Source organism: Barbus barbus, assembly GCF_936440315.1.
Source record: "Barbus barbus genome assembly, chromosome: 2".
NCBI classification, from domain to species: Eukaryota; Metazoa; Chordata; class Actinopteri; order Cypriniformes; family Cyprinidae; genus Barbus; species Barbus barbus.
The window spans coordinates 12,190,554-12,218,155 of record NC_136730.1 but is presented as its reverse complement, the minus strand read 5'-3'; the positions used below and the strand labels follow the sequence as shown (position 1 = coordinate 12,218,155).

General features: G+C 35.8%; 3 protein-coding genes across 4 annotated transcripts in view; 1 reads left to right on the top strand and 2 right to left on the bottom strand.

Moving 5' to 3' along the window:
- Nucleotides 1–2,251, top strand: part of LOC306884325 (pro-interleukin-16-like) — a 43,514-nt gene extending 41,263 nt beyond the window's left edge. For both annotated transcript variants that reach the window (XM_079440083.1, XM_079440082.1), the window contains one exon: nucleotides 77–2,251. In XM_079440083.1, coding sequence (XP_079296209.1) covers nucleotides 77–237 — 161 coding nt within the window. In that variant the 3' untranslated portion in view covers nucleotides 238–2,251. The remainder of the gene's footprint in view (nucleotides 1–76) is intronic.
- A 3,814-nt stretch (nucleotides 2,252–6,065) lies between these two features.
- On the bottom strand, nucleotides 6,066–9,651 carry LOC306878385 (stAR-related lipid transfer protein 5-like). The gene is made up of 6 exons (XM_079430713.1): nucleotides 9,159–9,651; nucleotides 9,028–9,077; nucleotides 7,793–7,925; nucleotides 6,978–7,095; nucleotides 6,760–6,853; nucleotides 6,066–6,618 (listed from the first exon to the last, which is right to left on the bottom strand). Exons 1-6 carry the CDS (start codon nucleotides 9,246–9,248, stop codon nucleotides 6,474–6,476), a joined length of 630 nt encoding a protein of 209 aa, XP_079286839.1. The 5' UTR covers nucleotides 9,249–9,651; the 3' UTR covers nucleotides 6,066–6,473.
- A 2,622-nt stretch (nucleotides 9,652–12,273) lies between these two features.
- The window catches only part of LOC306881112 (transmembrane channel-like protein 3), a gene marked incomplete at both ends in the record, with an annotated part of 31,303 nt that continues 15,974 nt past the window's right edge, over nucleotides 12,274–27,602 (bottom strand). The window contains 9 exon segments of the mRNA XM_079435025.1: nucleotides 12,274–13,095; nucleotides 13,098–13,111; nucleotides 14,835–14,911; nucleotides 15,009–15,273; nucleotides 15,449–15,491; nucleotides 15,658–15,736; nucleotides 18,328–18,453; nucleotides 24,932–25,042; nucleotides 27,128–27,256. Of these exon segments, the coding sequence (XP_079291151.1) occupies nucleotides 12,274–13,095; nucleotides 13,098–13,111; nucleotides 14,835–14,911; nucleotides 15,009–15,273; nucleotides 15,449–15,491; nucleotides 15,658–15,736; nucleotides 18,328–18,453; nucleotides 24,932–25,042; nucleotides 27,128–27,256 (1,666 nt within the window).

Genomic DNA, 27,602 nt, shown 5'->3' with positions numbered 1-27,602 from the left:
GGTGCAGATTACATGTGGGCCTGCAAATTATAATGTAACATGAATCATGCAATATATACTGTATTTTCTCTGGCAGGGAGTGACGCTGAGCAAAAGGGGTTGAAGTCTGGTGATGAGGTACTGCAGATACAGGACTTGTCTCTGCAGGGACTCACACGCTTTGAGGCCTGGACACTCATTAAAGGCCTTAATGATGGGCCGTTTACACTCGTCATTAAGAGAAAAAAATGTGATTAGAGCTAAACTCCACTCAGAAGCACCCAGAAGAAAATACTGGACTTATCCCAAATTTGAATCAACTTTAAATTATGCAAAACTTCATTTCAAGCCTTGGGGAAAATGCCTCCACTTGCTAAAAAAGTTTTATATTACAAATCAGTATTTCTTAAAAGCAGGGTTACCATACGATTTGACCAATGAATTTATTTCATTTGAATTCTTCTTACTGCAATCAAGACTGCAGTAAAAAAGAACAATTTTTATCCAATTAAGTGTTTTAGAGTTGAGTATGAAAAACATACACTGTGTAAACATTTACATGATTTTTATGAGTTTTGCAGGCCTGGAAATCCCATTCCCTGATATTTCCAGGTTTTCCATGACTAGGGAACCCTGCTGGGGTCATTCAGTTGCCTTGATTGCTCCATTTTGCCATTAATGCATTTTGACAGTATGACTTTCATCTCCTATATGATGTGCATCACTGCATGTTGTGGTACTACATGATTGGGAAAGCTTGTTTTTCTGAGCAGGGTTTTATAGCACATCACTGTGCTAGTATAATACTGTTTTACTGTCACAATCAGGGATTCATAAAAAACAATTCTACTTTTCCAAGTCTGCCTGTTTTGATGCAATGATTTGCACAAGCCTGTAAATAGTTTCGGATACATTTCTACACCATTTCACCAAAGCAGAATGTAAAGAACATGTCATGAAGCAGTTGTGGCACATGGTTTTCAAGAGATCAGAAATAGAATATTTCAAAAATCTTTTTTGTCAAATACTCCCCCTAACAGTACATTGCTCTAGTTTTTCATCAAAGCAAGAAATAAAAAAGATATTTTTCAAAAATATCTATTATCTAAGAGATTACACCTTTGACAGTTTAAAAGAAAACAAAAAAAACTACTGTGCCTCAAGTATTCTGGTCTTGTTAGTTTTTTTTTCCCCTTAAAAAGAAAGGCCTTAATATATTCAAAACTGTGTCGAAAGATGTTTTACATGAAATTACTTGTTAAGGTTTGTAATGTTGAAATAAAGTGTGATACAAATGATAAATATGGTCAATCATTTTTAATATCTGAAAACAGAATCTAAAAGGAGAATCATTCAATGGGTTTTACAAAGTGCAATTTCCTTTGTTTTTGCTTCTTTTAAGTATTAACAAACAGTACACAGATGTCCCACAGTCAATGGCAGGTGGACATATAATAATCTGCACTGAGCAAAAACAGACTAAAAACACATTTGAAGTCAACGTGAAATGAGAAATTACCTGATTTCAATGCATATTTCTAGGTCCATCACTGCATGTTATTAAAAATGATGTACTATGAAAAAATACTGGCTTGCTTTGCACTTCTCCCATCCAATCATCTGCCTCCATTCGGGTTTGTACCGCCAACTTTTCACGATCCAATCAATTCCAGGAGGATAAAATCAATTACCGGCAAATGTTTTATTCTAAATACATCAGTTTACAGAAATAAAATGACTTGCGAATGACATTTCATGTTGACTTCAAGAAAATTAAAAATCTGGAATAATCCAAAACTCTCACGTGACAGAATTGACAAACTGTATACACTGCTTTCGGAATGTAAATCTGTGTGTATTATTAAAATATACAGAGACCTTTGCACAATACTACTGAAGGCAAGCACACACTCCTTGCAAAACGGATGTAAAATCTAGACTCAAAATAATCCTGAAACGCACTAGAGCCATTTACAGTATATAAAAATTATTTTAAAAATGCACACATCTCCAGGCCATGAGCATGCGTTATGAATTTAACTGATGGCATACAGGCATAAAAATACAAAGTATCTACTGGTTGAGACACATGTCAGGAGGACAATCGTGCAGCTAGACACAAACGAGCAAACGGTAATTAAAGAGATCAAAAAGTCACACAACAAACTGGGTTCTCTCTGAGGTCAGTCATATCAGTGATATATTAAACAGTCCCTTTGTCCATGTGCGATTATGATGGATTACAAGCAGAGATAGAAGGCCAAAACGGGATTCTATGAAAAAACAAAAAAATCATAATTTCCATATTTTTGGAATGTTTTAAAAGGGTTGGGCAAAACTGTCAATTTAAAAATGCACTCCATTTTAAGTCATGCATGTTATTTTTAATTGAATTGGCCAGGCCCCACGGGATGCAAAGTTGGAATAGAATTTGTAATGCGCTTTGACTCGATTGAAATTCAAATGTTCAAACAACAGAGGAATTAGTCTAATTTTCCCCAAAGTCTAAATGATTGTGTTAGAGCATTTTGGGAAATTAAGTTTACACCAAACTTTTATGAGTCTGAACCAAATAGTTGCTGGTAGCCATTGACTTCCATTGTTTTTTTTTTTTTCTTTCGTACTATGGAAGTCAAAGGCTACCAGCAATAATTTGTTTACCCACATTCTTCTAAATATATTTTGTCTTCAGCAAGAAGACAGAATCTCATACAGATTTGAGGGTGAGTAAATGATGACAGAATTGTTTGGTATCCCTTTTGATTTTCTTCCACCATGGTTCACCAAATAATTAACTCATTTAATTAAAGTATATTTTATACTATATTTCATATTAATTTAAATATCTCATTCAGTCACTTGTTTAATTCTACTTAAAGAAATTCAGTAAATTCTAATTCAAACTCTGCATCCTGCTCTCTACTTCAATTCAAACTCAGGAACTAAAAAATGTGGAATTTCTGTCATTGTTAATTACTCTGATTCCACACAGGACTCCACTCAACTCCCTGTTCTATTAGAATCTCCATTCATCTTAATGGCAGGTCGCTGCTGGCACAGGACCCAATGGATGTGGATACTTTTGGTTGGCCATCAGTGGAGAAAAATGCTTTATACTGGTTACATAATCACCAGCAATGGCCACTGGGGTCATGCTAACCAGCTAAACCTTGAGCCTGCGGGCTGTTCTTTTATCATATCTAATATCCCTCATCATAATTCTGTCATGATTGTTCTGGCCTTTTTTTAGTCAGTCTCAAAAATACAGTACATAAACTCAGTTGTGTTAACCGAGAACAGCAGCAAATGCAATTCTTCAAATTTGTCTGAAGATATGTCTGTTAGTAAACACTGACTTGCCAAAGCCATTTATGCGCTAAATTATCACCAAAGTCTCTTTAAGACAAATCCTGTCACTCGGCGGCCATCTTTGAAACGCCTCTCGGGCATCCAAGTGCAGCTCCTATCTCTTTGTATGGGGAACCATCAAATTCTCCAAAACGGTTCACTAAGCTTACGATTAAATTTAATATTTGAAATCACCAATGAAATCGGACAACAACTGTGTCATAAATGTTGTTTCTTTTGCTCAAATAGCGTTATAAATAGCTTATTTCTCAGGCTAGATCAGCCAGTGCGCATGCGCAGTCATGAGCGCGCGTCTTAAAAATCGCTGACTGTTTCTATAGCAACCGGGACTTCTAACGAGATTGAGGTCTCTGCAGAGTAAAAGAGGGCGTTTCTGAATTTGTGGGTGTTTTCAAACTGCTGGGAGTTTCTCAATCATACAAACAAAATGATCCCCCTTACCTAACCCCACCCCTAAACCTACCATCACTATGACGTCAGCCAATCAGGACACATGGTCTAAAAACGCCCCGATCTGGTAACTCCCATTACTTTGCTGCAGAGACCTAGGCCGTTTCTCAATATGCGTACTTGTCTGTACTTGTGTTCTTGTGGACTTGTGAAACGTCATCAGTCGCTGCCGAAGTACTGTTCCAATTCAAAGTTCACATCTAGCCAAGTCCAGTTCAAATCCCCGGATGTGTTCTTGATCCTCCCCTTTTACCGAGGATGCATCGAGAGGTGACTTGTGCGGACTTGATACGGGCCATAACCCAGAATTCAGTTCGTCCTCCCGTCCTCGAGAGTTCGTTCTTCCGAGTCGAACTTGGCAAGTCCAAACTCGAAAGGACGGAAGTCCAGACTCTGCGAACTTGGTATTGAGAAACGGCCTATACTTGCTTCTAACGGCAGCTGCAGTGACGCGCTGACTTTACTGATTAACGATTGGTTCTTTCATTCAGAAGGCGGGGCTTCCTGCGATTGAGCGGCCACATTGAGCGTTGCATTTTTCCCCATTCAAAACTATACGAGTGACATGTCTTAGGTATTCTATAGTCTTTGTTATCACTAATCAAATATAGAAATACTTATAGAAATTTCAGCATAATTAACACCCAGACTTGTGTATAAGAGTCAAGCTTGAGCATCTATCAAGAGCTGTATTACTCAAATAAAAATGTAATCTCCAATCTAAGACAACGGTCCTCAAATATGTAACTGAAACTCTAAAAACAGCTTATTAAAATAAAACTCTGTTCCAAAAATGAGTGAACTGCCTGTTTATGCCAGACATCAAACACATACTCCTGACACAGAAGCAGCAACCTTAGGTTCATTCTAAAGCACCGTCATGATACATGTTAATGCCAAACTCTATGTAAATCAATCGTGAGTCCCTTATGCTTCATGTGAGGAGCATTATTTGTGGTGCCTATGTAGGGAGCTCCAAACCATCTATTATCATGCTACATTATGGGATCACACTGCTGAATTATGGTTAAAAAAAACCCTGATGGAATGATGCTAGCAACATCAACATCATGCGTTCAAGTCTCATGAAACAAACAGACTGATAAAATGTCATTTGAATGCACTTTCAGTCACACTGGATAAAACAGGGTTTCTGCAGGTTTTTATGAAGACATTTTACGACAATGTAAAGAGAATTTATGAAATGGAGTGAAGGGAACCCAAATAATCAATGTTCTCTAAATGTGAATGTTTAGGGACATTGGGTTGTATTAGCAACAGTTTGAAACTTCCAAAAAAACTTTTACTTTTCAATACATTTGAATAAAAATTAGCATATGGCTTAAATACCTCTGCTCCCAACCAAGAATATGGAAATAACTTTTATTGTAACTTCTGATCACAATGGAAAAAAGTTCTTCCTCAGTTATTTTGTCTTGTTTTGTGGTGCAAGCTTCTAAAAAAAAATTTAAAATCAAGAAGCAAAATGACATGTATCTGAGAAATGTATCAAAATGGAGTTTATGAATAAAACAAGAACAAAAATCTGCCATTTCAGACCCCACTGACAAATATTTGTTCTTGTTTTAAGCATAAACTCGCTCAATTTTGTGCAGTTTAGTTCAGTTTTTAAGGAGTCCATAATACAGAGTAATAACCTAGTTAAGTACTTAGTAGTAGCTGTTGTGCTTACATGAAATAAAATGTACTTACCATGTTACCAAGTTATGGAACAGCCTGTAATTACAGTTAGTAATTATGTAGATGTAATAGGCAGCTACTGTCACACATATGTATCAGACCGAGTCTGTTACACAGCCACTTTTGTAACCAAAAGATTTTAAGTGTTGCAGATTTTATACAACGTAATTATAAATGTAAGTACACAGACATAAGCTACTTAAAATAAAGTGTATCAATATTGTACTTAAGTGTACTAGTAGCGGTGTAACAGACTCGGTCTGATACATATGTGTGACAGTAGCTGCCTATTACATCTACATAATTACTAACTGTAATTACAGGCTGTTCCATAACTTAGTTACACGGTAAGTACATTTTGTTTCATGTAAGTACAACGGCTACTACTAAGTACTTAATTAGGTAATTACTCTGTATTATGACACCTTAAAATAAAGTGTTACCCAGACTTCATATATTCATTTTGCATCTCAAGTAAATGTATCTTGATTACGGATGTTCAGATATTTGATCCACCAAAATATCAAGACAAAAATACTGAGGAAAATATTCTTTTTTTTTTTTTTGCAGTGCATGCAACATTTAATGCCATACCTTCATGCATTTATAAACTTTCTGCACCTAATTTGTGTAAAAGTGAATTCAGACTAAGATCTGCAGAAACCCTGTAAGAGCATCTGCCAAATGCATAAATGTATAATTTTTTGTGCAATAGTTCATCGTTTGAATCAAGTTTTCAGAATTACTGAAATAATACGTCAAACAAAATGTTCCAGTACTCTTAACTCTGTATAAAACGGTCTATGTGCAAGTGTGTTTGGACACGTGTAGCTATTGGAAGAATCCGGAATAAATCTAAAAGTAAATTCATTTTCCACTAAAGCTTGATTAAATGCAATTAAGTGCGTCAAATTATTAAAATATTCACATTTAAGATTAAAGGGGGGTATAATATATATTAAGTGGCACTGGTGCTATTTCAGCGATTTTACAGCTTTGGACAGGTTGCTGTAAAATTCCACCATACTAGTGGGGAAAAATGAATCGACAACCGAACGAGGAAGCAAACCTCCAAGATCAGTCTGGAAAAAGCTGAACAGCTGCGTTTTGCCTGGTTCCCTACAGAGAGAGAGCAAAAAATAAACATTGTATGCTATTGATGAACCAATGCATGAAGAAAAAAAAACCCATCTGAAATTTTTTGCCACCATCTGCTGTCTGATGTTTGAATTACATCAACCAAAGACATGAGAAACTCACCCAGGAACAGGAACACAAAAACAGCCACACGGATGGTTGAAGCCTCTAACGTAACCAGGTTGAGGAGGACAGTTTGGATGGCTTACATTGGTAGCTATAAATCGATAACAATACCATTAACAGCATTATTAAGATGGATATCTGGTCTAATGTTTATTTATAATGATCCTATTCAGTGTCAGATTCAGATCCAACTAAAGGAGAAAGGCCATGCCTACCATTTGATGAAACTGTGCCATCCTCATAGCGTTTAACGGAAATAACATCAACAAAATCTCGAGGTGATATAATACCCATAGCAGCCGAAGGAGTGACCGTTCGACAGATCGAAACATCCTATGGAATGAAAAAGGAAAGATATAGAAATGTATAAATCTACCGTTGCATCGCTGCTTTATGTATTAAATCAATGCAATGCCATGTGTTTCAACTTAAAATAATTTGTAACCCCGCTGAACTTTTTAGTTTAGTCAACTAAAATATTCCAGTTGTCCCTTAAATTAACATTGAGCAACTTAAAATTTCAAGTTGACTAAACTAAAAAGTTAAGTCAGCAGGGTAACAAATTATTTTAAGTTGAAACAACTTTCTGAAAAAAATTTTTGTACAGTGTGGAAATTAGAAATAAGAATCATTAATAGTGAAGCAAAGGGAAACGGCAAAAATAATTACTGTTTTCAAACAGGTATCCCAGATACTTCTCTCGTCTGACATTGATGGGACAAACTCCCTCAAACTCATGCTATTGGGTGAGCAAATGTTGCTTTTTGGGCTGGTTTGTAAACTCAAACAGATCAATGTGCCATGCACTCAGGATGTAAGCCAAGAAATGGCATACTTATTACAAATTATTAAAATGAAGAAAAAATGCACCAATGAACTGTGCGCATTAAACCGGGATACAAGAGACTGATTTAAAATAAGAATCCAGAAATAAAACACTGTTTCTTACACCTAGCTGAAAGAGGAACTCATATGATTTAACTCAACAATGATCTCCTTTCACATGGGTGTGTATTTGTGTTTTTCTTACTGAAGACACCTGCTCAAGCAGCTCAAACTTTTTTATATTAGCATCCCATTTTACACGAAGTCCATTGATTTCAGGTTTCAAGCAGTCCCACACTTTCTCTGGACTGCCATTGACAATCCCCTCCCCCTTATACCTGAAAAACCCAAAGAACACACAATCACTGCTCATGCATACGGGACAAAGGTTAACGTCACTGCTGCTGCCATGATGTTTGCACACGATATCGACAGCGTGCAAAATGCTAGAAAAAAGTCAAATATGCAGATTATAACGTAAATGTAAATGCAATTAATAGTTGTATAAAATAATCGCTGTACTATATATAAGATTTACTATTAAGCATAATTTATTACAGGATTCTCACCTTTTCAAATGTACATGACTTTCATTCATACACACACATATATATATATATATATATATATATATATATATATATATATATATATATATATATATATATAATTATTTTTTTTTTAAATACAAATACAAATTTGTTCACAAAGTTTCATTAAGTTTTTAAGAACAACTTTATTGTTTTGTTTAATCTAAGAAGCGAAATAATGAAATTCTGGGAAACATATTGTTTCACGTTCTTACAAAAATGCCATAAAAAATGAAAAGAAAATGAAAGCTTTTATTTACAAAATTAAAACAATTTTATTTTAATTAATAAAAGTAAAAAAAAAAACATTTTCTATAAAAGAAGCAGCATTCATGCATGCCATGAACATAGAAAAAAATTCTAAACAATTAATTTTCAGCACATTATACAAAAATCCTCACGTTTGTCAAGGGCGTGATCAAATCTTTAGGTCTTCTGGACTTAATAGTTGAACAATTTCCTACAAATTCAAGTATTCAAAACTGACCCTAAATGAAGACGGAGCTGGTGATTACACAAATTAAATATTTAGAGCTAAGCATAACTAAAGCTTAGAAATAGGCAGAGAATTTTTTTTTTTCATTCCCTGACAGCATCTCAGTCTCACAGGCTGAATAATGTCCAATTTTATGAGAGTGTCAGGAGCATCACTAAAGCATTTTTTTATTATTGCAAAACTTGTAGAAACATACAAAAACAGGGAAGCGAGACATGAATATATTCCAGCAAACAGCAATCAACAGGATTTGCGTTTGTGTCAAATTATGGTATTAACTAAAGTATTTCTACAACAGCAGAAGTCACGATGACAAATTCAGGATCAGAGAGTAATTTACAAATTTATGCTTACACATATCCCGTGAATTCACAAGAGGGTCTCCAACACACCACAACATCATTCTAGAAATAAAACACAATGTTTGTTTACAGCCCGACAACTGCAAAAGATGACAAAATGACACAGTTCTGTTGAATACTTACAGTTTTCTTACATGTTTTCCATCCGGACTCGTCTTTTCTATAGCTCAAGAGACGGTCTTCCACTGATCTGGCCGTGTGTATGTAATCCATGGCGATGGAGAGTGGTTATATAGTTTATTGTATAGTACTTTATCGCGTGCACATGCATTCAAAGCGTTATAGCGCGAGCGACCGGAATAGCGTCAAATTAAACTATTTAGCTTCGATTCTACCGGGATCTTTGTTCAAGTACGTCCGATATCCTACGGTTAAATATGCCAGTGTGTGGTATAATAGATCAGATGTTTTAGGTTCATTCATTAGTTACAGATGATCACAGTGAGTGCGACAGATAATAATCGATATGAGATCAACCGAACGATGCAATTAAACATGCACGATCAAAACAATTAAAAAACGAGACAATTAACCCGTCTAACGCCACAAAATATTCATAATTAAAAAAGAAATCGGTAAAAGGCCACTTCCTTAGTCAGTAGCGCGTCAGAAGAACGTTGCATTCTGGGAATTTGAGTTTTCTGGGTCGATGCTGTTTTACATTGACTCGTCTCCATTCACTGTAGTATGCTGCATTATTAAACAAACACATAGACGCATTATTTAAATAGGATTTAGATGAACATGGGGCAGTTTTAAATAATTAAGCTACTTTTCTTTGAGCAGATGTTGTCCTTTTTCATTTTTATCTATACTATAAATAATTCAGTGGTATTAACAATGGTTTTGATTAGTTTTGCTATGTTTTGTGGTATGTTATCTCAAAACGTTATATCCTTTGATAAAGTTGCAGAAATCAGTAGCTACATCAAAAGTTGACAATCTCATCTAAACTCGTTTTTAAAAATGCCATGGATTTTGTGCATGAGCTTGACAAGAAAATTGTTGCCCTGTCCTTTATAAAAAAATACTTCCTTATAGCTTACTTGACTTAAATATAAATAAATAAATGCAGAAATAAATGTATAAATACATAAATTAATTAAATGCTGAAATAAATGCAGATGATGCATAAATGCATAAATGAACGAATAAATAATTTTGTCAAAAGTGTCATTTTTAATTGTGACCACATTCAGAAATGTAATAATTTTGGGACTGGCCATTAACCTGTTTCAACCTGTTAATCTGAATATTGATATTCAAAGCGTTGAGTTAATCATAAGTGCTTAGCGGGAACTCTTAAGCCCTAAACACACTGCACGATTTTCGGCTGTCCCAGACAAAAGATTTGCATCGTGAAACAATCGTGGCCAATCAGAATACGCCGCAATTGCTTCACGATGCCAGTCTATCGTCTAGGACAGCCAGAAATTGTGCAGTGTGTTTCGGGCTTTACATAACCTTTTCCCCTGCTTCCCATGATCATTTGGATCAATACCACAGTCCCCAAACACACTGAGAGGGAAAAGTGTTTGATGTGGGTTTTTCAATTGGTTGACTCTTAAATTTTTATTTGATTTCCGTACACACCCAATCTTGAATTCATGTTTTTAGCCTTGAATCATACAATCTACAAATATCCAAACATTATAATTTTTTATATCAGATTTAATGGGAATCTAGATGCATGCAAAGTATACTTATATAGACTAGTTATTTCTTTGTGCTTTACAAGGCAAAACTGCAACTTTTATATGATAAACCTATATGTATTACACCAAATCACTGGCTCTGTTCCAAACCCTAGTAAGCTGCCATGCTGTCTACTGCTTACATAGGCAGCTGACTTTTAAGGAGGGATCCTAACTACAATGGAAATTCATAAATGACTGATTTGGAACACACCTCATAGATCGAGTTTTGCATGTTGCTGCACAAACATATATTTTTTCATTATTTAAATGGAATGCGCTATATTTATAATAAACATTTCTCTCAACTCTATCCACCATCTTGGATGGATTTACTGTATGCTGTGTTTCAGATACAGTTAGAGGTGGGAATACTCAAGTTCCCCAATTGCGACGTCAACCATTTCTAGTCATGTTGTGTTCCAAACAACTTGGAACTCAGAATTAACTCGCCTCCATTTAAAATAACCAATAGAATGTCAATTTAGTTGCCATCAACTTGAAAAGTGTGCTTCTCCTTGAAGTTGGGAGTTAATTGATCTGCTCTAAATGAGTTGGATTATCCTTGTGCACTATTCAAGTGTTTTTTTTTTAAGCAGAAGTGGGGGGATCTCATAGATATGTATATCATACCACATTCGATCACTGCAGACATGTCAACGTGCCCACCATCTTGGAACGGTCACTGTGTCATGACTTACAGTAAAAAGCAAAAATTCCTGAAGAAATGGGATAAACTGAGAATGTGAGAATGTGTTGGCTTGTGTTTTTAATATGTATTAACTCAATATTACAGGTTTTTAGTAAGTTTTTAATGCTGTGTGAACTAATGGCTGCTTCTGCTTGTATTGTATTAGTTCAGCAAAATCATCTGCTGAATTCTATTGCAGATATAGATATTCATACACGCGTGTAGCAACGGTCACAGTGAACTTGCTCTCGAGTGATCACGGACCAGCTTTGACCATTCCAATACGGCGGGCGGCATACATATAGTGGCCCATAGAATCAGCTACTAATAAGGCATTTATATATGCATATCTATGGGAGAATCCAAGTTGTTTGGAATATGCATTCTGGTAAAGGATGCATATGAAGCTGCATTACAATTTGGCCAGAAGGCGGCATTTCAAGGCTAGAATACACTACAGGCCCAGAACAAGCTGCAGATTTTGGGCAGTCAAGAGTTCACAGAAAATTGTGTAGTGTACGATGGTCCACCTGATTCTATCCAGCAGGAGGATATCAAACCTGTTTGATATTTTGAGCCGATTTTTGAACACCTATTGTTTTCATTTCTCACGTCTCCAAGCATCAACTAGGAACAACTGAAAAGTCATCAGATCATGTATGATGCCTAGTGTTTTCAAATCTGTTCCGATTTTAAAAGTGTAATGCATTCCAGATTTTAGAAGGCAGGATAATAATGCATCCTACCTTTTGAAACACACCTGGTGTTGGTGTACACCTAAAATACTTCCTACGTAGGCAGCTTACCAGTGTTTTCGAACAGAGCCACAATCTCAATTTTAGCTCTAAACAGGTTAAACGTTGGAGCAGACAAGATCATTAGTACCAGACACATTGAGTTTAACGCGGCTCTTGGATTTCTTTTTGGTCAGCTTGGCGCTGGACTTCAGGTACTTCTCTTTGTTGTGAATGACTTGGATGTACTGGTCAGTGCTGCTGTTTTGTTGGTCACTACTGGACGCCAGCGATGCCGAATCCGACTCGGTCAGCGACGGCTCCACTTTATGCTTGGTCTTGGGCTTGACGTATGGCTCGCCGTACCTGTGAGCCGACTCTGGGCCTCGGATGTTTGTTTGAGGGTCGTTCACCCAATTGTCCTCTTCTTCATCGGCGTATAAACCCTGCTCCATGGACAATTGACTGTTTATTGTATCGCCAATGTAGAATTGCGCGGTCTGACGGATATCCGACAGCGATCTTGGACGGTTCGATTGTTTGGACGACCCCCTCCTTGTGCTGCTCTTCGGACCTTCCTCTTCCTCCTCCTCTTCCTCGCTGAGGTGTGGCTGGTGGCTTCGGTGAGGAGTACGAGGAATGTAGCACTTCACGTTGCGTGGATAAAGCTCTACGATCTCCGATCTCGGTTCGTCCACGAGGCGGTAATGTCTCGGTATGCGTGTATTTGAGCGCATGAACTTCTTGCGAGCTTCGCGTTCATTGACGATAATGTAGCGTGTCGTATGTGCCCGGTGCCCCGCGTAGTTCTGATCCGTGATTATGCCGGGTTCGGTGTGCATGGGCCGGGGGGTCTTCCGAAACAGCGGATCGGAGTGGATGTTCTCGGCATACCGTGCACACGGTTTGTAGGCCAAGTTGTGGTAGGACTTGGACCGGGAGGAGGAACCGCTGGTGCTGCCCATGCCCAAGCACCCAGAATGCCTGGATATCAGAGAATGCAACATGTGAAATGAATATGTAGCCTATGCTTGCACACATTCACCCTGCCTTTTATAAACTAAAGAAACAGATATTTACCTTTATGATGCAGCATGTAATTTATGTTCAAGGAATAGTTCAACCAAAACTGCAGTTCTTTTCTTTCATCATTTACCAAGTAGTTCCAAAACCTTTATTGTTCTTTCTTTTGTGAAACAAAAATGAGATGTTAACCCCCCCCAAAAAAAGGATGGTGATTTATACTGTCAAGGACTAAAAGCACCATAAAAGCACGCTGCCCACATTCTTCTTAAGAGCTCAATTTGTGTTTCACAGAAAAAAGAAAATAATGTAGGGTTGGAATGACATGAGGGTGAGTAAATGATGACTATGTTTTCAGTTTTAGTGAATTAAGTTTAATTTAGTAGTATGAAGTGCATTGCATTTTGTGAAATGAAAGGTAAAGCCAAATGAAGTTTTACACTTAAAGTGCAAGTACTAATGACCCCATCTGTGATCTGATATGATAGAGCAATATAAATAAGGTACAGATACAGATAGATATTTAAGTTAGTTTTTTTAAGTGAAGCTCTTTGAACAGCATCTATATTTACATTTATTCTTCTAGAAAACACTTTTATCCAAAGCGACCTAAAAAAGAAAGAACATCACAAGCAAAGTCAATGCTTCATGAGACACACAGTGCCAAGTATAATATAAGCAAGTATAACATCAAATTCAGAAAAGTATAGAAAGAGAGAACGTTTATTTGACTTGTCCCTCAGTTTAAAAAATTAATAATTTAAAAAAGCACTTTTACAGTAATGCACATTTAAGTCAAGCAAGGCAGTGTTCTGAAGGGTTTAAAATGTTTGTATTTTGTCAAAGCACTTAACATTAATTATTCAAAAAGTGTTTACTGCAGTTTTGGTCAGTAAAGCAGTATAAATTATACTTTTTGAGCTGGGACAAATTTTCTAAGTGGATGAATTTCTGGTTATGAGTTACAGAAATAATTCCTGCAATGCAGTTTGCTTTATGCATCCTTATGCATATCAAGCTGAAGTTACACAGTATGACAAATTCAATATTTGGATAAATGACTTCAGCATCAGCAAGTGCTTCTGTCACATTGTCAAAACCTATAATGTTTGAATATAGTGGCTGTGCTTTTGAAACAGTGTTTCAAGTGTAGTATTTTACTTTACCCACCTTACTGTAATCCAGTTTTATTTTAGTATTATTTATATACTGTTATAGTATTTTTTTTTTTAATTATCATTTCTTTTTCTTCAGTATTTTAACTTTAGTTTTAATAAATCTTATGTGATTGTCATTTTTATTTTTTTATGTTTTTACTTCGCTTTATTTTAGTTTAGAGAAATTTATTTTTCAACTTAAATTAACCAAAATAATGTATTTACATTTTTTTATTCAGTATTTATCATTTATTTCAGATTTTTCAATTTACAAAAATATTTTAATAGTTTTAATTTTAGTAACAACACAACTGTTATTTTTACCTTTAAAAAATGAGGACAGATATTATTTTCTGCAGTAATCTACATTATGCCACAAATGCTGTTGATAGAGCTTCATTTGTATTGAATTCTGGAACACTGCTTTAATAGATTACCATCATAGGTAAAAACAAAATTGCAGAATTAAGTTTATGCATAATCAAACTTCATGAATATACCAAACCTGACGGGTATGTACTCCACTCGTCGTACTTGTCTTTGAGGAACTGAGGGGCTGCTGTACATTCTGAAAGCACTACATGGGCAGAAATGGAGGGCAGTGAAGCTTCATGAACTGCAGATGTATGGAAGCTAAGCAGCAGTGAAATATAAAGCCACAGATCAGCACAGACCTACTGGCCACAGGCTCTGCTTTTTGTTTTTGCCGCACGGGAACAGAGGGGCTCCGTGTCGCTCCGGCGGCTCTAGGGATGTCCGGCCTTGAAGCCGACTGCGTTATGGTCCGGATGCTGTTGCCATGGCGGACGGGAGATTCGAAGTTGGTGACACTACCGTTGCGGCGTGTAGGAGAGGCGGAGCGGGGGGACGACTCCATACTAGTAATGTCGCTCTCTTGTTCCGGCTTTTTATCGCTGCCCTCAGGTGGCTGCAGACACGCTGTAAATCACACATTTACACACCCAAATGTCCAGCCAACTGGTGACAAGCTGATATTGGCTTATGACGTTATATATTGTGAGTACATAACTTTGGCCGTTACTGCTCAGCAGCCTGAAATGGGCCCGAAACATTCTATTGTATTCGTAATGAAGATAGTTTATAGACAAAGTACCTGCAGCTAAGTGAAATACTTTCTTCTTGTCGTCTGTCCTCTCCTGCAAAAGGAGATTTAATTAGCGTTATAAAATAAACTGCTGGAGAAATGAGATTATATGAAATCCAAAGACCTCATCCTGTTTCGCTCGGGGTTCTTATTGTAAATCACGGATCGGTTAAATGAACTGAAATACATCATGATGATATTCAGTTTCGAGTGCTTACGGTCTGCAGCTGCAGTCTCAGCTGGCTGTTGGTGACTTTGAGTGATCTAGCGATGGACTGGAGGTAGTAGATCAGCATGCTGAAAGAGACAGAGATGAACAGCACAAGGTTGAGTAACTGAAGGCATCTGTCTTGCTCGCCTGGTTGAATTATGTTGGCTTGACAAAACCAACATGCTGATATGGTACAAACAGGGGTAAGGACTTTTCTAACTCTCTAACCATAGGTCAAAACTTGTAAATGTAACTCCTCAAGATTTCAGTCTACATCCTCCAAACTCAGCAGCAATGAAGCTATGCTCTTCCTTAATTGAATCAACCTGTTTTTCCTGCAGACTATGAAAAACACTTATTGTGGATATATGGTAATGTAGGTAAACATTTATTTTTCCATTAATTGTAATAATCCAGTGAGATCTTTGTTTGCACAAGAGCCAGTGCTCCACACAGAGATCTGGGCCTGTATTCAACATTTTATCTTACCACTAAGAGTTCTCCTAAATAGCAGTAAAAGTTTTTAGCTGAGAGTTCTCTCTTAAAACCTATTTACAAAGCTGCTGAGACAAACTTTTACTTAGGAATAGAGAGAAGTCTTAAGCTAAGCGTAAGGGCAGAGTTGACCTCATTGCTATGGATCATGCTTACTAACTATGCACACAGTGATTGGCTGATGGGAGAGGGGAGGGGTCTCTGTCAGAGATTTATTCATAGGATAAAGTAGAATTGTAGAGCGCACTGTTATGTTGCCATATTCAAATAAAGGTTTAAAAACAAATGTTGCCACATTCAAATAAAGATTTTAAAATGCAGGCTAAGTGTCACTAATAAAACAAAAACATATTCAGCTAATTGTCAGCTTTGTACATGTGTGCTTCTTGTAAAGAATGTAGCGGATATGCATATAAACAGCCTTTTAATTAATAGAGCAGAATAATCATGGCTGATAGTAAGACATGCAAACGTAAAAATACCAGACTGGACGCAAGAACAGCTGTTACTTCTTCCCAACTGGTTAATGAAAACAAGGATATAATCAAAGGAAAATCTGGAGTTGGATAACCTCCAAAACCAAAGGCGATTCCTTTACAAAAGCTCATTATCGTCAAATGTTTCTAAAATGTTAACGTTTCGAGGCAGATTTATGGCAACAGACATTTTAGGATAGTTTGTGATTTGTTCTTGGTCACTTAGGAGTCCTCTTTACTATTCCTAATGATTCACAGATTTAGGCTAAAACACTTTGTGAAATACTCTTAGAGCAAAAATTTAGGAGTCCTAAATTTAGGATTGACACGGCCATTATTTTTAAGATTTTCTCCTAAATCAGCGAGTTGTGAGCTACTTTCAGCCTTGAGACGTTTTGTGAATACGGCCCTGATTTGATCATCATCCAGTCTGTCTGTGTGCTTCAAGAGACCTACCTAGTCAAGTCACCTTTATTTATATAGCGCTTTTAACAATACAGATTGTGTCAAAGCACTTAACAGTATCAAATTGGAGGATAGAGTGTCAATAATGTATAATAAGATTAAACACTAAATTGTCAGTTAAAGGCATTTCATTATAGAATTCAGAGATGTCATTGTCTAGCTCAGTTTATGTGTATCTGTGAAATACAAAGCCGCAGTACTGTTAAAAGTTCCAGGCACTTGTTTAAAAATACTGTAAAATGAGGCTGCTTTGATTTTCTTTATCAATTAACATCTATGAACTAAATGAAATCAACATTTTGTGTTAACCATATTTCCTACTGACACACTACAGCAAAAGATAGAAATAACTGACTTTAAAGCATTTTTTAGCTACTGAAAATACTAGTGGCCTAAGACTTTTGCATAGTACTGTACATATGTGACCCTGGAGCACAAAACCAGTCTAAAGTCGCTAGGGTATATTTGTAGCAATAGCTAAAAATACATTGTATGGGTCAAAGTTATTGATGTTTCTTTTATGCCAAAAATCATTAGGATATTTAGTAAAGATCATGTTCCATGAAGATTTTTTTTTATTTCCTATCATAAATATCAAAACTTAATTTTTGATTAGTAATATGCATTGCTAAGAACTTAATTTGAACAACTTGAAAGGTGATTTTCTCAATATTTTTATTTTTCTTGCACCCTCAGATTCCAGATATTCAAATAGTTGCATCTCCAAATATTGTCCGATCCTAACAAACCATGCATCAATAGAAAGCTTATTTATTCAGCTTTCAGATGATGTATAAATCTCAATTTCGAAAAACATGACCCTTATAACTGGTGTTGTGGACCAGGGTCACATATTAGAATGATTTCTGAAGAATTATGTGACAGCGAAGACTGGAGTAATGATGCTGAAAAATCAGCTGTGCGTCACAGGAATAAATAACTTTTCTACTGCAATATTTTAAAATGTAATTTTAAATGCTAATGATATTTGAAAATATTTCTCTTTTTCCTCTATTTTTGATCAAATAAACACAGCCTTGGTGAATAAAAGAGACTTTTGAGATCTCCTAAAACACCTTAGTAACCACTTATCCATGCACAACAAACAGAACATTCTAAGAAGCAGCTAATCTTTCAGATAAAACTTTGTCAAGCCAACATCTGTTTGTTGGTTCTAAGACTGGATTTTTCTAGTTATTTTCTCAGTGGTAATTAAGGCCAGTGTAGAGAGAAGTACTTACAAGAGTAGCAGCAGAGCGGGCAGCACCACCACAGGACTGGTGACATAATTCATCACTTTACTGAACCACAGCGGAAAGTCATTGGCAATGGTTTCGGAGATGATGTCGTAAATCTTCTCCTGTCCACTACAGAGCAGCAGAGGAGATATGAAGAAATGCAGCTGTGCACTTTAATGCAAATTTTAAACAATTCTTATACTGCACTAATATTTGAATCTGAATGGTGAATCATTTAACAGTGCAATATTTTTGTATGAGTGATGCTAAACTGTATGAATCAGGCAAATGATTTTCTACATATTGATGCTGGTCACATTTTAAATTAATTTCAACTCAAATCAATTTCATGTGAATGTATTCATTTATTTTGTACGTAGCTGTGTAGTTAGTCTGATCACATGGATTTATTTTGCGCATGATCAGTTGACTGTAACCATTTGTTATTCATTGCAGGGGCGATGTTATTTTAGTATAACTGGTTTATTATTTTTAATTGGTTTTTGGCAGGGACACCGGCAAGGGATAGTAGTAGCTTTTTATTTAATTTTTTCATTGATATGTTTATTATTGAAATGTTGTTGTTATATGCATGTGTTAATTTTATTTAATTTCTTTATTTTCTTAAATATGTGGGTAGATAGTATTTATAGAGTTGTAACTTTTTAGTTTTAGTTACTTTTTCTTATTTGTAAGTCGCTTTGGACAAAAGCGTCTGCTAAATGACAAAAGTAAAAAAGTAAAGAGTGTAAAGACCATCGACTCTACCGTGCGACTCCACCGGGCAGGGACACCGGCAAGGGATAGTAGTAGCTTTTTATTTAATTTTTTCATTGATATGTTTATTATTGAAATGTTGTTGTTATATGCATGTGTTAATTTTATTTAATTTCTTTATTTTCTTAAATATGTGGGTAGATAGTATTTATAGAGTTGTAACTTTTTAGTTTTAGTTACTTTTTCTTATTTGTAAGTCGCTTTGGACAAAAGCGTCTGCTAAATGACAAAAGTAAAAGTAAAAGTAAGTAAGTATTTTCCATTTTAATTTTAGTTTAAAATTGAAGTTTGAAGTTTTAGTAATTTCATTGCTTTTTAAATATGTCTATTTAATATTCATGAAATATTTTTTTAGGCTATTTTCAGTGTCAATTTTAGTACATAAAATTTAACTAAATGAAAATGTAAAACCTTGCCTTGGCAAATAGCTGAAAAAGAAAGAATATATACAGTGTTGGGGGTAACACATTACAAGTAACGTGAGTTACATAATCAGATTACTTTTTTCAAGTAACTAGTAAAGTAACATTACTTTTTAATTTACAAGAAAATATCGGAGTTACTTGTTCAAAAAAGAAAGTGTGGTGTGAAAGGGCTTTTACATTTTCTATCAATAGAACTTCTTATATTAAACACAAACAATCAAGCCTGCTCAGATTTAAAAAGTAACGCGAAAGCAGAGGTGGGTAGTAACGAGTTACATTTACTTCGTTACATTTACTTGAGTACATTTTTTGGGTAACTAATACTTTTAGAGTATATTTTAAAATGGGTACTTTTACTCAAGTATATTTTTAGAGAAAAAACTGTACTTTTACTTCGTTACTGTGGGCGACTCTCCTCTCGTTACTTTATCTTAATGCAATACAAGTTAAAAATGCTTCGGTTTATTCCAAACGCGCCGTCTACTTTTCTCAGGGCAATGAATGATGCCCATTCGCGAATGATTCACTCTTTTGAGTCGATTCTGTTTAAAGTCTTTATCAAACCAGTTGGCAAACCAGTGAATCGGTTCGCGAATCAGTTTGAATGATTCGTTCAGTTCCCTGCCGCACCCTGCCGTCTCTGAAGCGGTTCTCACTCAGATAACAGAGAGTTTAAGAACATCAAGAGCGCTGAAGACGTGGCTTTGGATCCACAGTCAGTTGAAAGCAAATCTGCAAAGGCTTGTTTGCTAGAGCTATATGAAGATCTTTATTAGATGAACACCGCGTGTGCTGTCTACTGTTCCACAGGTATAGGCCACGATACCACTATGACATTACCAGTTTGTTGTACATGTACCTTACATTAAATACAATGTATAATTTATACATTAAATAAGCTGTCACAGAGTATGAAATGAACACCCGCGGCGCAGCGGCGCGCGGCCTGTTCTAGACACAATTAATATTCATATTTTTACAATATTTACGCTTGCAAAAATATAGGCTACATTTGTTTACATTTTGCAGAACAGAAGATCCGTCAATATGCATTTGTTTCGTTATGTTCAGAGCAGTCATGTGAGGCGTTTTCAGAGGTTTCAGTGTCAGAGGTTATAGGATAATACATAATTAATTTACTTTAAAATATAATTTAATTCAGTGATGCAAATCAGAATTTTCATCAGCTGTTACTCCAGTTTTCGGAGTCATATGATCCTTCAGAAATCATTATAATATATCGATTTATTACCAGTGTTGGAAACAGTTTTGCTGCTTAATATTTTTGGGAACCTGTGACATTTTGTTCAGGATTCTTTGATGAATAGAAAGCTAAAAAGAGCAGCACTGATAATAAATCAACATGATTTCTGAAGGATTATGTGACTCTGAAGACTGGGGTAAAGGCTGATGAAATTCTCATTTGCATCACTGAAATAAATTACATTAAAAAAAAAAATAATAAATATATATATATATATATATATATATATATATATATATATATATATATTTATATTTTGAACGGCAGTGTGTGTGTGTGTGTGTGTACACTTTACATAAATGTAATCTATATATCTAAATAAAAATAGACTATATTCAGTCCATGATCCAAAGTAACTAGTAACTAACTACTTGAGTAGTTTTTTTATCCGATACTTTTTTACTCTTACTCAAGTAACTATTCAGACGATTACTTTTACTTGAGTAAATATTTCTAGAAGTACTTTTACTTTTACTTGAGTACAGTTTTTGGGTACTCTACCCACCTCTGCGCGAAAGTAGCGCAAAAGTAACACATTACTTTCCATAAAAAGTAACTAAGTAATGTAATTACCGTATTGACCCCAATATAAGACGACCCTCCTCAGGCTAACACGACAGTCAAGACTCGTGCCGCTGTAAGCGTTTCTTTTGTTTTCACTCGTGATCTTTACAACACACTTTACATAAGTGTTTCTCAAACGGAAGGCTGGATCCTACCAAGGCTGCGTCCTTCCTAGTTGAGTCCTTCAGAGTCTTGTAGGCTAGAGTCCTCCTTATCATATAAACGCTAGAATAAGATGGTCAAGAAAGTGCGCATGGCTACGTTGCATACTGTATGTTCCCACCCTCACCGTCATGGCACAAAAATACTAATAAAACTTAGTTTTGGAAATATACTTTGTATTACAAATCTTTATTTTATTTGGCTTTCTATTAATGCAATACAACGAATCACAGCTGTCTACAGTCTCCCCATGGCTTAAGTTATTGGCAGTTTAGCATTTAGTGAGTAATTTACACCAAAACAAAAAATAACATATGCTTTTATGTCCGAAAACATTGTTTTTGTCTAACATTTCATAATAAATTCAGACAAGCTCATTAATGACTTGTTTTTTTGTCAGTTTATTTTCATGAAATGGAATGGGTACAGAGGATTGTGGGTGATTGAAGGTCGCGGAGGATACATCCTTCAAATTCAGCTGAATGAAGGATGCGAAATGAAGGCTGTCTTCCAAGGATCATTCCGACTGAGATGGCCTTCAGTGACATTTGATGACGTGGCAGCCAAGGTATGCAGCCTTAGTAGGATGCAGCCTTCCGTTTTAGAAGCACCCTACGTATTTCATGGCACACTCGTTTTATGCGTATTTGGCGCCACCTACTGTTGTGGGTGTATTATTGACATGTCAAAGTCTAGATCCTGAATATAAGACGACCGCGTTTTTTTCATGTGTATTTCCAAGAAAAAAAAACATTGTCTTATATTTGGGTCAATATGATTACTGTTTTAGGGAGTAACGCAATATTGTAATGCATTACTTTTAAAAGTAACTTTCCCCAACACTGTATATGTGTGTGTGTGTGTGTGTGTGTGTGTGTGTGTGTGTGTGTGTGTGTGTATGTATGTGCATGTTTATGTGGTTTATGAGGACACAAATTTGTATAATGACATGGGTATGACAGAGGTATTACAATATGAAGGTGGTTTATGAGGACACTGCCTATGTCCCCGTAATTCAAAAGGCTTAAAAAACATACTAAATGGTGTTTTTTTTTTATCTAAAAATGCACAAAGTCTCCTGTGAGGGCTAAGTTTAGGTGTAGGGTTGGTGTAGGGCAATAGCACACACAGTTTGTTCAGTATAAAAACCATTACACCTATGGAGAGTGCCCATAAACCACAAAAACCAACGTGTGTGTGTGTATGTGTGTATATGTATCAGGGTTCCCGCGGGTCCTTAAAAAGTCTTAAAATGTCTTAAATTAAAATCCGGGTAATTAAGGTCTTAAATTGTCTTAAATTTACCGTAAAGTTGCTGTAGGTATTAATTTTTTTTGCCGGTGCGTTTAATGGCGATGGGAAAGCACAGTGGCCCACCGTAAAACATCTAATAGTTGATTAATTTTAGTATGGTGTGAAATGAGTCTCCGCGATTTAATAGCTGTTTACGGTACGTCGGCTACAGACGCTGACGTCAGGCTGCGTGTCGCCATTACGCGGTTGTCGAGGTGAGGTTCAAAATGCAAAGAAGATGGGGAAGTGCAAATTTAACGACAAGTGGATGGAAGAGGATGCATTTAGGAGGTGGTTGGCGCCGGCTGAAAACAACGAGGCAATGTGTAAATTATGCAAAAAGACCTTTTCATTAGGGACCATGGGGCTCAAAGCCGTCGAGTCGCATATGAATTGCCTCGATACTACCGAGTATCGAAAAACGTCTTGTCGTTCGGTACCAAATTTCGATACCTAAGGGGTTAATCTCATCACCGTCAGTGAGCCAATAATCCTGCAGCACTAGGTGTGTTTGACTAGAAACGGCGCAGCACTGATAGATCAGTGTTTGACATCCGCGAGAGCGTTTCGAAAGCGCACGGAGCAGTCCGCTCTTTAAATCGCGCGGTTTGTTTATTATACACAGACTGAAGCGCGCGTGACGCACGCGGTGATTTCAGCGTCTGCCGCCTCTCGAAATGAGGACATGAACAACAGCTCCAGACCTGCTCTGAGAGTCACTTCATTGTCATTTTACCGTTTGATTCGAGTAAAACTAGCGTCATATCATATACACACAGAACTGTAAAGGTATTCCAGACAACCCGTCAAAATAAAAGTTCGGTTTAACTCTGAAGACACTGCGGCAGAAATATATTAATATTGTTCAGCAGACAGCACTGCTAATACTAGGCTACTATTAAAATTAAAACTTTTTTTTTTTTTTAGTAATGATCACACAACAGTTATTCCATGTTTTAATTTTAATAGTAACCCCCCTTGTTTGCCAAAATAAATAAACTTTGATTTTCAATTATTTAAAGAGAAATTAAATTAATGTTTTATGTCTTCATTTGAAAACCAGATACAGAACACAGAATTTCTGAGGAAAAATAAAACATTTCATAAGGCTATTTAAGAATAAATTTAAATAAACTAAGTTGTTATTATGCATTCAAATAATTAGTCATACTACACCAGAATTTAATAACAATAAAGTATATGGTGAAAGAAAATAAAACACCCACTTATGAAAGTGGATGAAGATTTAAAATTTCTTGAAGTCTTTAACAACCTAGAAATGATGATTCTGTCTGAGCTTTGTGTTTTAAAATGAACACACACTAATGTAAACGTAGCCTAACAGATGTGTAAACTGAAAACTATTTGAACTTTATTAAAATTATTTATTTATTGTGTTGGATATATTTTGTTCCTTTTGTGCAGTGGCTCAGGAGATGAGGCTTTGAGTCTGTATAAATATCAACAAGCTAAAAAAAAATGAGATTTTTGAGATAATGTAATCTTATTAAAACTGATTTCATAAAACTGGTATACTCATGAAAGAGTATTTTTGCAGAGTTTACACCTTGCACATAATTGATAACAAATGGAAAACTTTAAGTTTTGATTTCCATTGTAGGAGGCAATAAATTGAGTATTCCAAAGAAATTGACATTTTTGGGTCTTAAATTATATTTGTTGAGGTCTTAAAAAGGTCTTAAAAAGCATTAAATGTTACTTTTAAAATGGTGCAAGAACCCTGATGTATGTGAAAATTGCAACTATGTTGCAATGTAGAGTGTAATGTATGGTTTCTTTGCATTTCCATTAGTGCCACCAAACAAAATTGCAAAAACAGTGATAATTTCCAAAAAAGCTACCAAACGCTCCCTGCATCTGCAATTTAACATCATCTCAAACTCACACCAATGTTTGAGTCAGTATCGCTGTGTCGGCCTATTTGTGATTCAGAGTAATGCTTTAACACTTTGAAGGGTAGTCAACCGCAAATGGCTTATTTATTGGTGTTTCCACATATCACTGGGATACGAGAAAGTATTTCAACATCCCAAAAATGATATATATCACCTTAAATGAGATTAGATTTAAATGCAGCCCCACACAGAACAGTTTAATTCACCTGAATGGTCCACAGTACTGAGACGGCCGGTACCTCACGATGGCAAAAATGGTCGGTAACATACACAGGAAAAGCATGAAGAGAAGCATCGTCAGATAGAAGTTATTTGATCTGGGGAATAAAATAAATTTCAATTAAAAACCGTAATCTACTTTGAATTCACTCAGGTAGACAATGAAACTGATAATATTTGATAAGTTACACACTCCCCACCTGCAGTGGGAAGATTCCATTTTATCAAATAAAACACAGCACTGAAGATGAAATACGCTTAGGCTACACGGTAATGTTTCACCTCACATCTGCGACTGACTGATAAAGCTACGATGAAGATGCAATTACATAAATCTGAAAGGGAGAGCGAGACTGATGCTTTGACCAACCCAGTTGCTTGTCACACTGAAGTATCCACTGTTATCTCTGTACTCACCACACTGGAAAATGAGAGGGATTTGAATTCAGTCAAGCACAGAACAAAAGTGTTGCGTTCAGAGACGCTGAGCCACACACTGAATGCTGGCTGACTTTAAATTAATCTCACAGCTCGTAAAAAGCTCAATTGTTTCACATTGCAGCTCTTGTCAGAGGAATTTACACTCCTCATTGTTTTCCAGCAAAGGAAGCGTAGAAATAGGCTGGGGATGTTTTAAGTAAGAAAGATGTAGAAATAACAGTTCTTTGTTGTAATTTAATCTAAATGTATGTGGATTTGACAAATGCCTCGGTTTAGGTTAAGGGTCGATTTGACTAACTCTGTACACTAACCATATGCAATGCTATACGATTATAAGAATAAGCTATTTTTTGGTCCAAATGTAAAATGCAACAGTTCACCAGCTAATCAGAATATATTTGATGTTTACATTTAGATTAATATGCATTTTGTATACACTTTTATCCAAAGCTATAACAGCCTGACGTCCCTTGCCAAGGTATTAATGTCAAAGCAGTTTTAAGTGAATGTAAACAAACAGGACAAAAACTGATTATGCTTCAAAATATGGTGTCTGTGCAAACCTTGCAGTGCAAATGCTGAATATATCTATTTATAAGTTAATTTCTGCCACTGTCAGTGCTTCATTTAAAGTGGTCTGTGCTTTAGTGTTGATGTCAGCTCTGTCGAGCGGTTTTGGCAGGCTGCCTCTTACTGCCTACAAGTGTGTGGCGTATCAAATATAGGAAAACATCAAAGGCCAAGAGCTGCAACTTACAAACACTGAATATTAAATGTCAACTGCAAACATTAAATATTAAAAGAGATTTGATGGCTAAAATGAATCAAACATAGCTCCTTCAGTATTTTAAATGCACATATATGTATATATATATATATATATATCATAATGTGTACAGTTTTAGTATTCTGGATATTGGATTATTATACGTTGATTATTCACATCCACTGATTACTTACATCCACTTTGGTTTAGGGTTTCTTTCAAATCCCTAACTTACCTAAGCAAGCACGACTAATTATGAAAAATACTTACTTCAGTACAGAAAAAAACCAAAAAAACCAGATGGGCTAACCCGCTTTGATACCAGTATGAAATTAAACAATTAAGTATGTAAGTTTTTTAATAAATAAAATTTTACATTTCTTCAAATGTGCGGAATGATCTTGCAGCAATTATACTAATTATTACAAATAATTACAAAACCTGGAAATTAGGAAAATTAAATATTTAATATTTGAAGGAATATATAATATAGAAATTTAACATTAAAAGGAATTTTAATATTTAAATAAAATCATGAAGTTGATTTATAATGAACTGTACATTTGATCTGAAATGAGGATTTAATCGATACATTTCTATTACTTTCATAATTTCCATTTCTTTGTGATTACCAAGGATATTATTTCAAAAAGTTTATATCATTATTACAAGACAAGAAAAAATTAGTAATGTTCAGCCAAATTCCACACATTTGTAGAAATGTAAAATTTTCCTTTATTAAAAAAAAACTTAAAATACTATAGCATCAACCTGCTCAATCGGCCCCAGGATTTATGAAACCAGTATTTTAATGGTTTTGTTATAAGCAAACGATGGCAGATTATCCAAGCTCAGCTCCACTCGTAAGCCAAATTGCCTGAGTAAGTTCTCATATCAAAACATTAGATTGGTGCAACTGGAACAGAGCAGCACTGACCTCAGATTAGTTCTAATGACCTAATTCTGCCTCACTGACCTGGAGGCCCTAAAGACCTGCTGATGGGGAACGTTACAGGTCAGCACAGCCCAGCTCCGCAGGTACATCAAGCCAATCAGCTTCATAACATTAAAGGCAGGCAGACAGGGTGAAAAGAAAGCTCCCATCCTACAGGGAGAGACAAAGACAAAGGAAAGATTTATTTCCCATCTTAAAGGAGTTCTGCTTGTGCACCTATAGCTTCAGACAAGTCATTATTGTAGGATTACAGTCTGAAGCTGGAGGGCAATGGAGCATTGAGGACCTGTGTAAAGAGCACTATGGGAACAGGAAGAGTTTATTGCAGATATAGATAGGAAAGCTCAAATATAATAATAATAATGATGATATACACAGAGATAAATAGTATTTTAAATTAGAAGTGTGTATCAGAGATAAAAAGCATTGACAGTAAATGTAAAAAAAGATTGTTATTCATTTCCTTTTATACTGATGATCATATCTTAGACAATAT

Excerpts from the sequence above, each read along its gene's own strand:
- LOC306878385 (XM_079430713.1), bottom strand. The coding sequence starts at position 9,248 with ATGGATTACATACACACGGCCAGATCAGTGGAAGACCGTCTCTTGAGC. Across the intron at positions 6,854-6,977 it reads TGGCACAGTTTCATCAAATG|CTACCAATGTAAGCCATCCA; the intron begins GTAGGCATGGCC and ends ATCGATTTATAG. Across the intron at positions 6,619-6,759 it reads TTTTGTGTTCCTGTTCCTGG|GGAACCAGGCAAAACGCAGC; the intron begins GTGAGTTTCTCA and ends CTCTCTCTGTAG.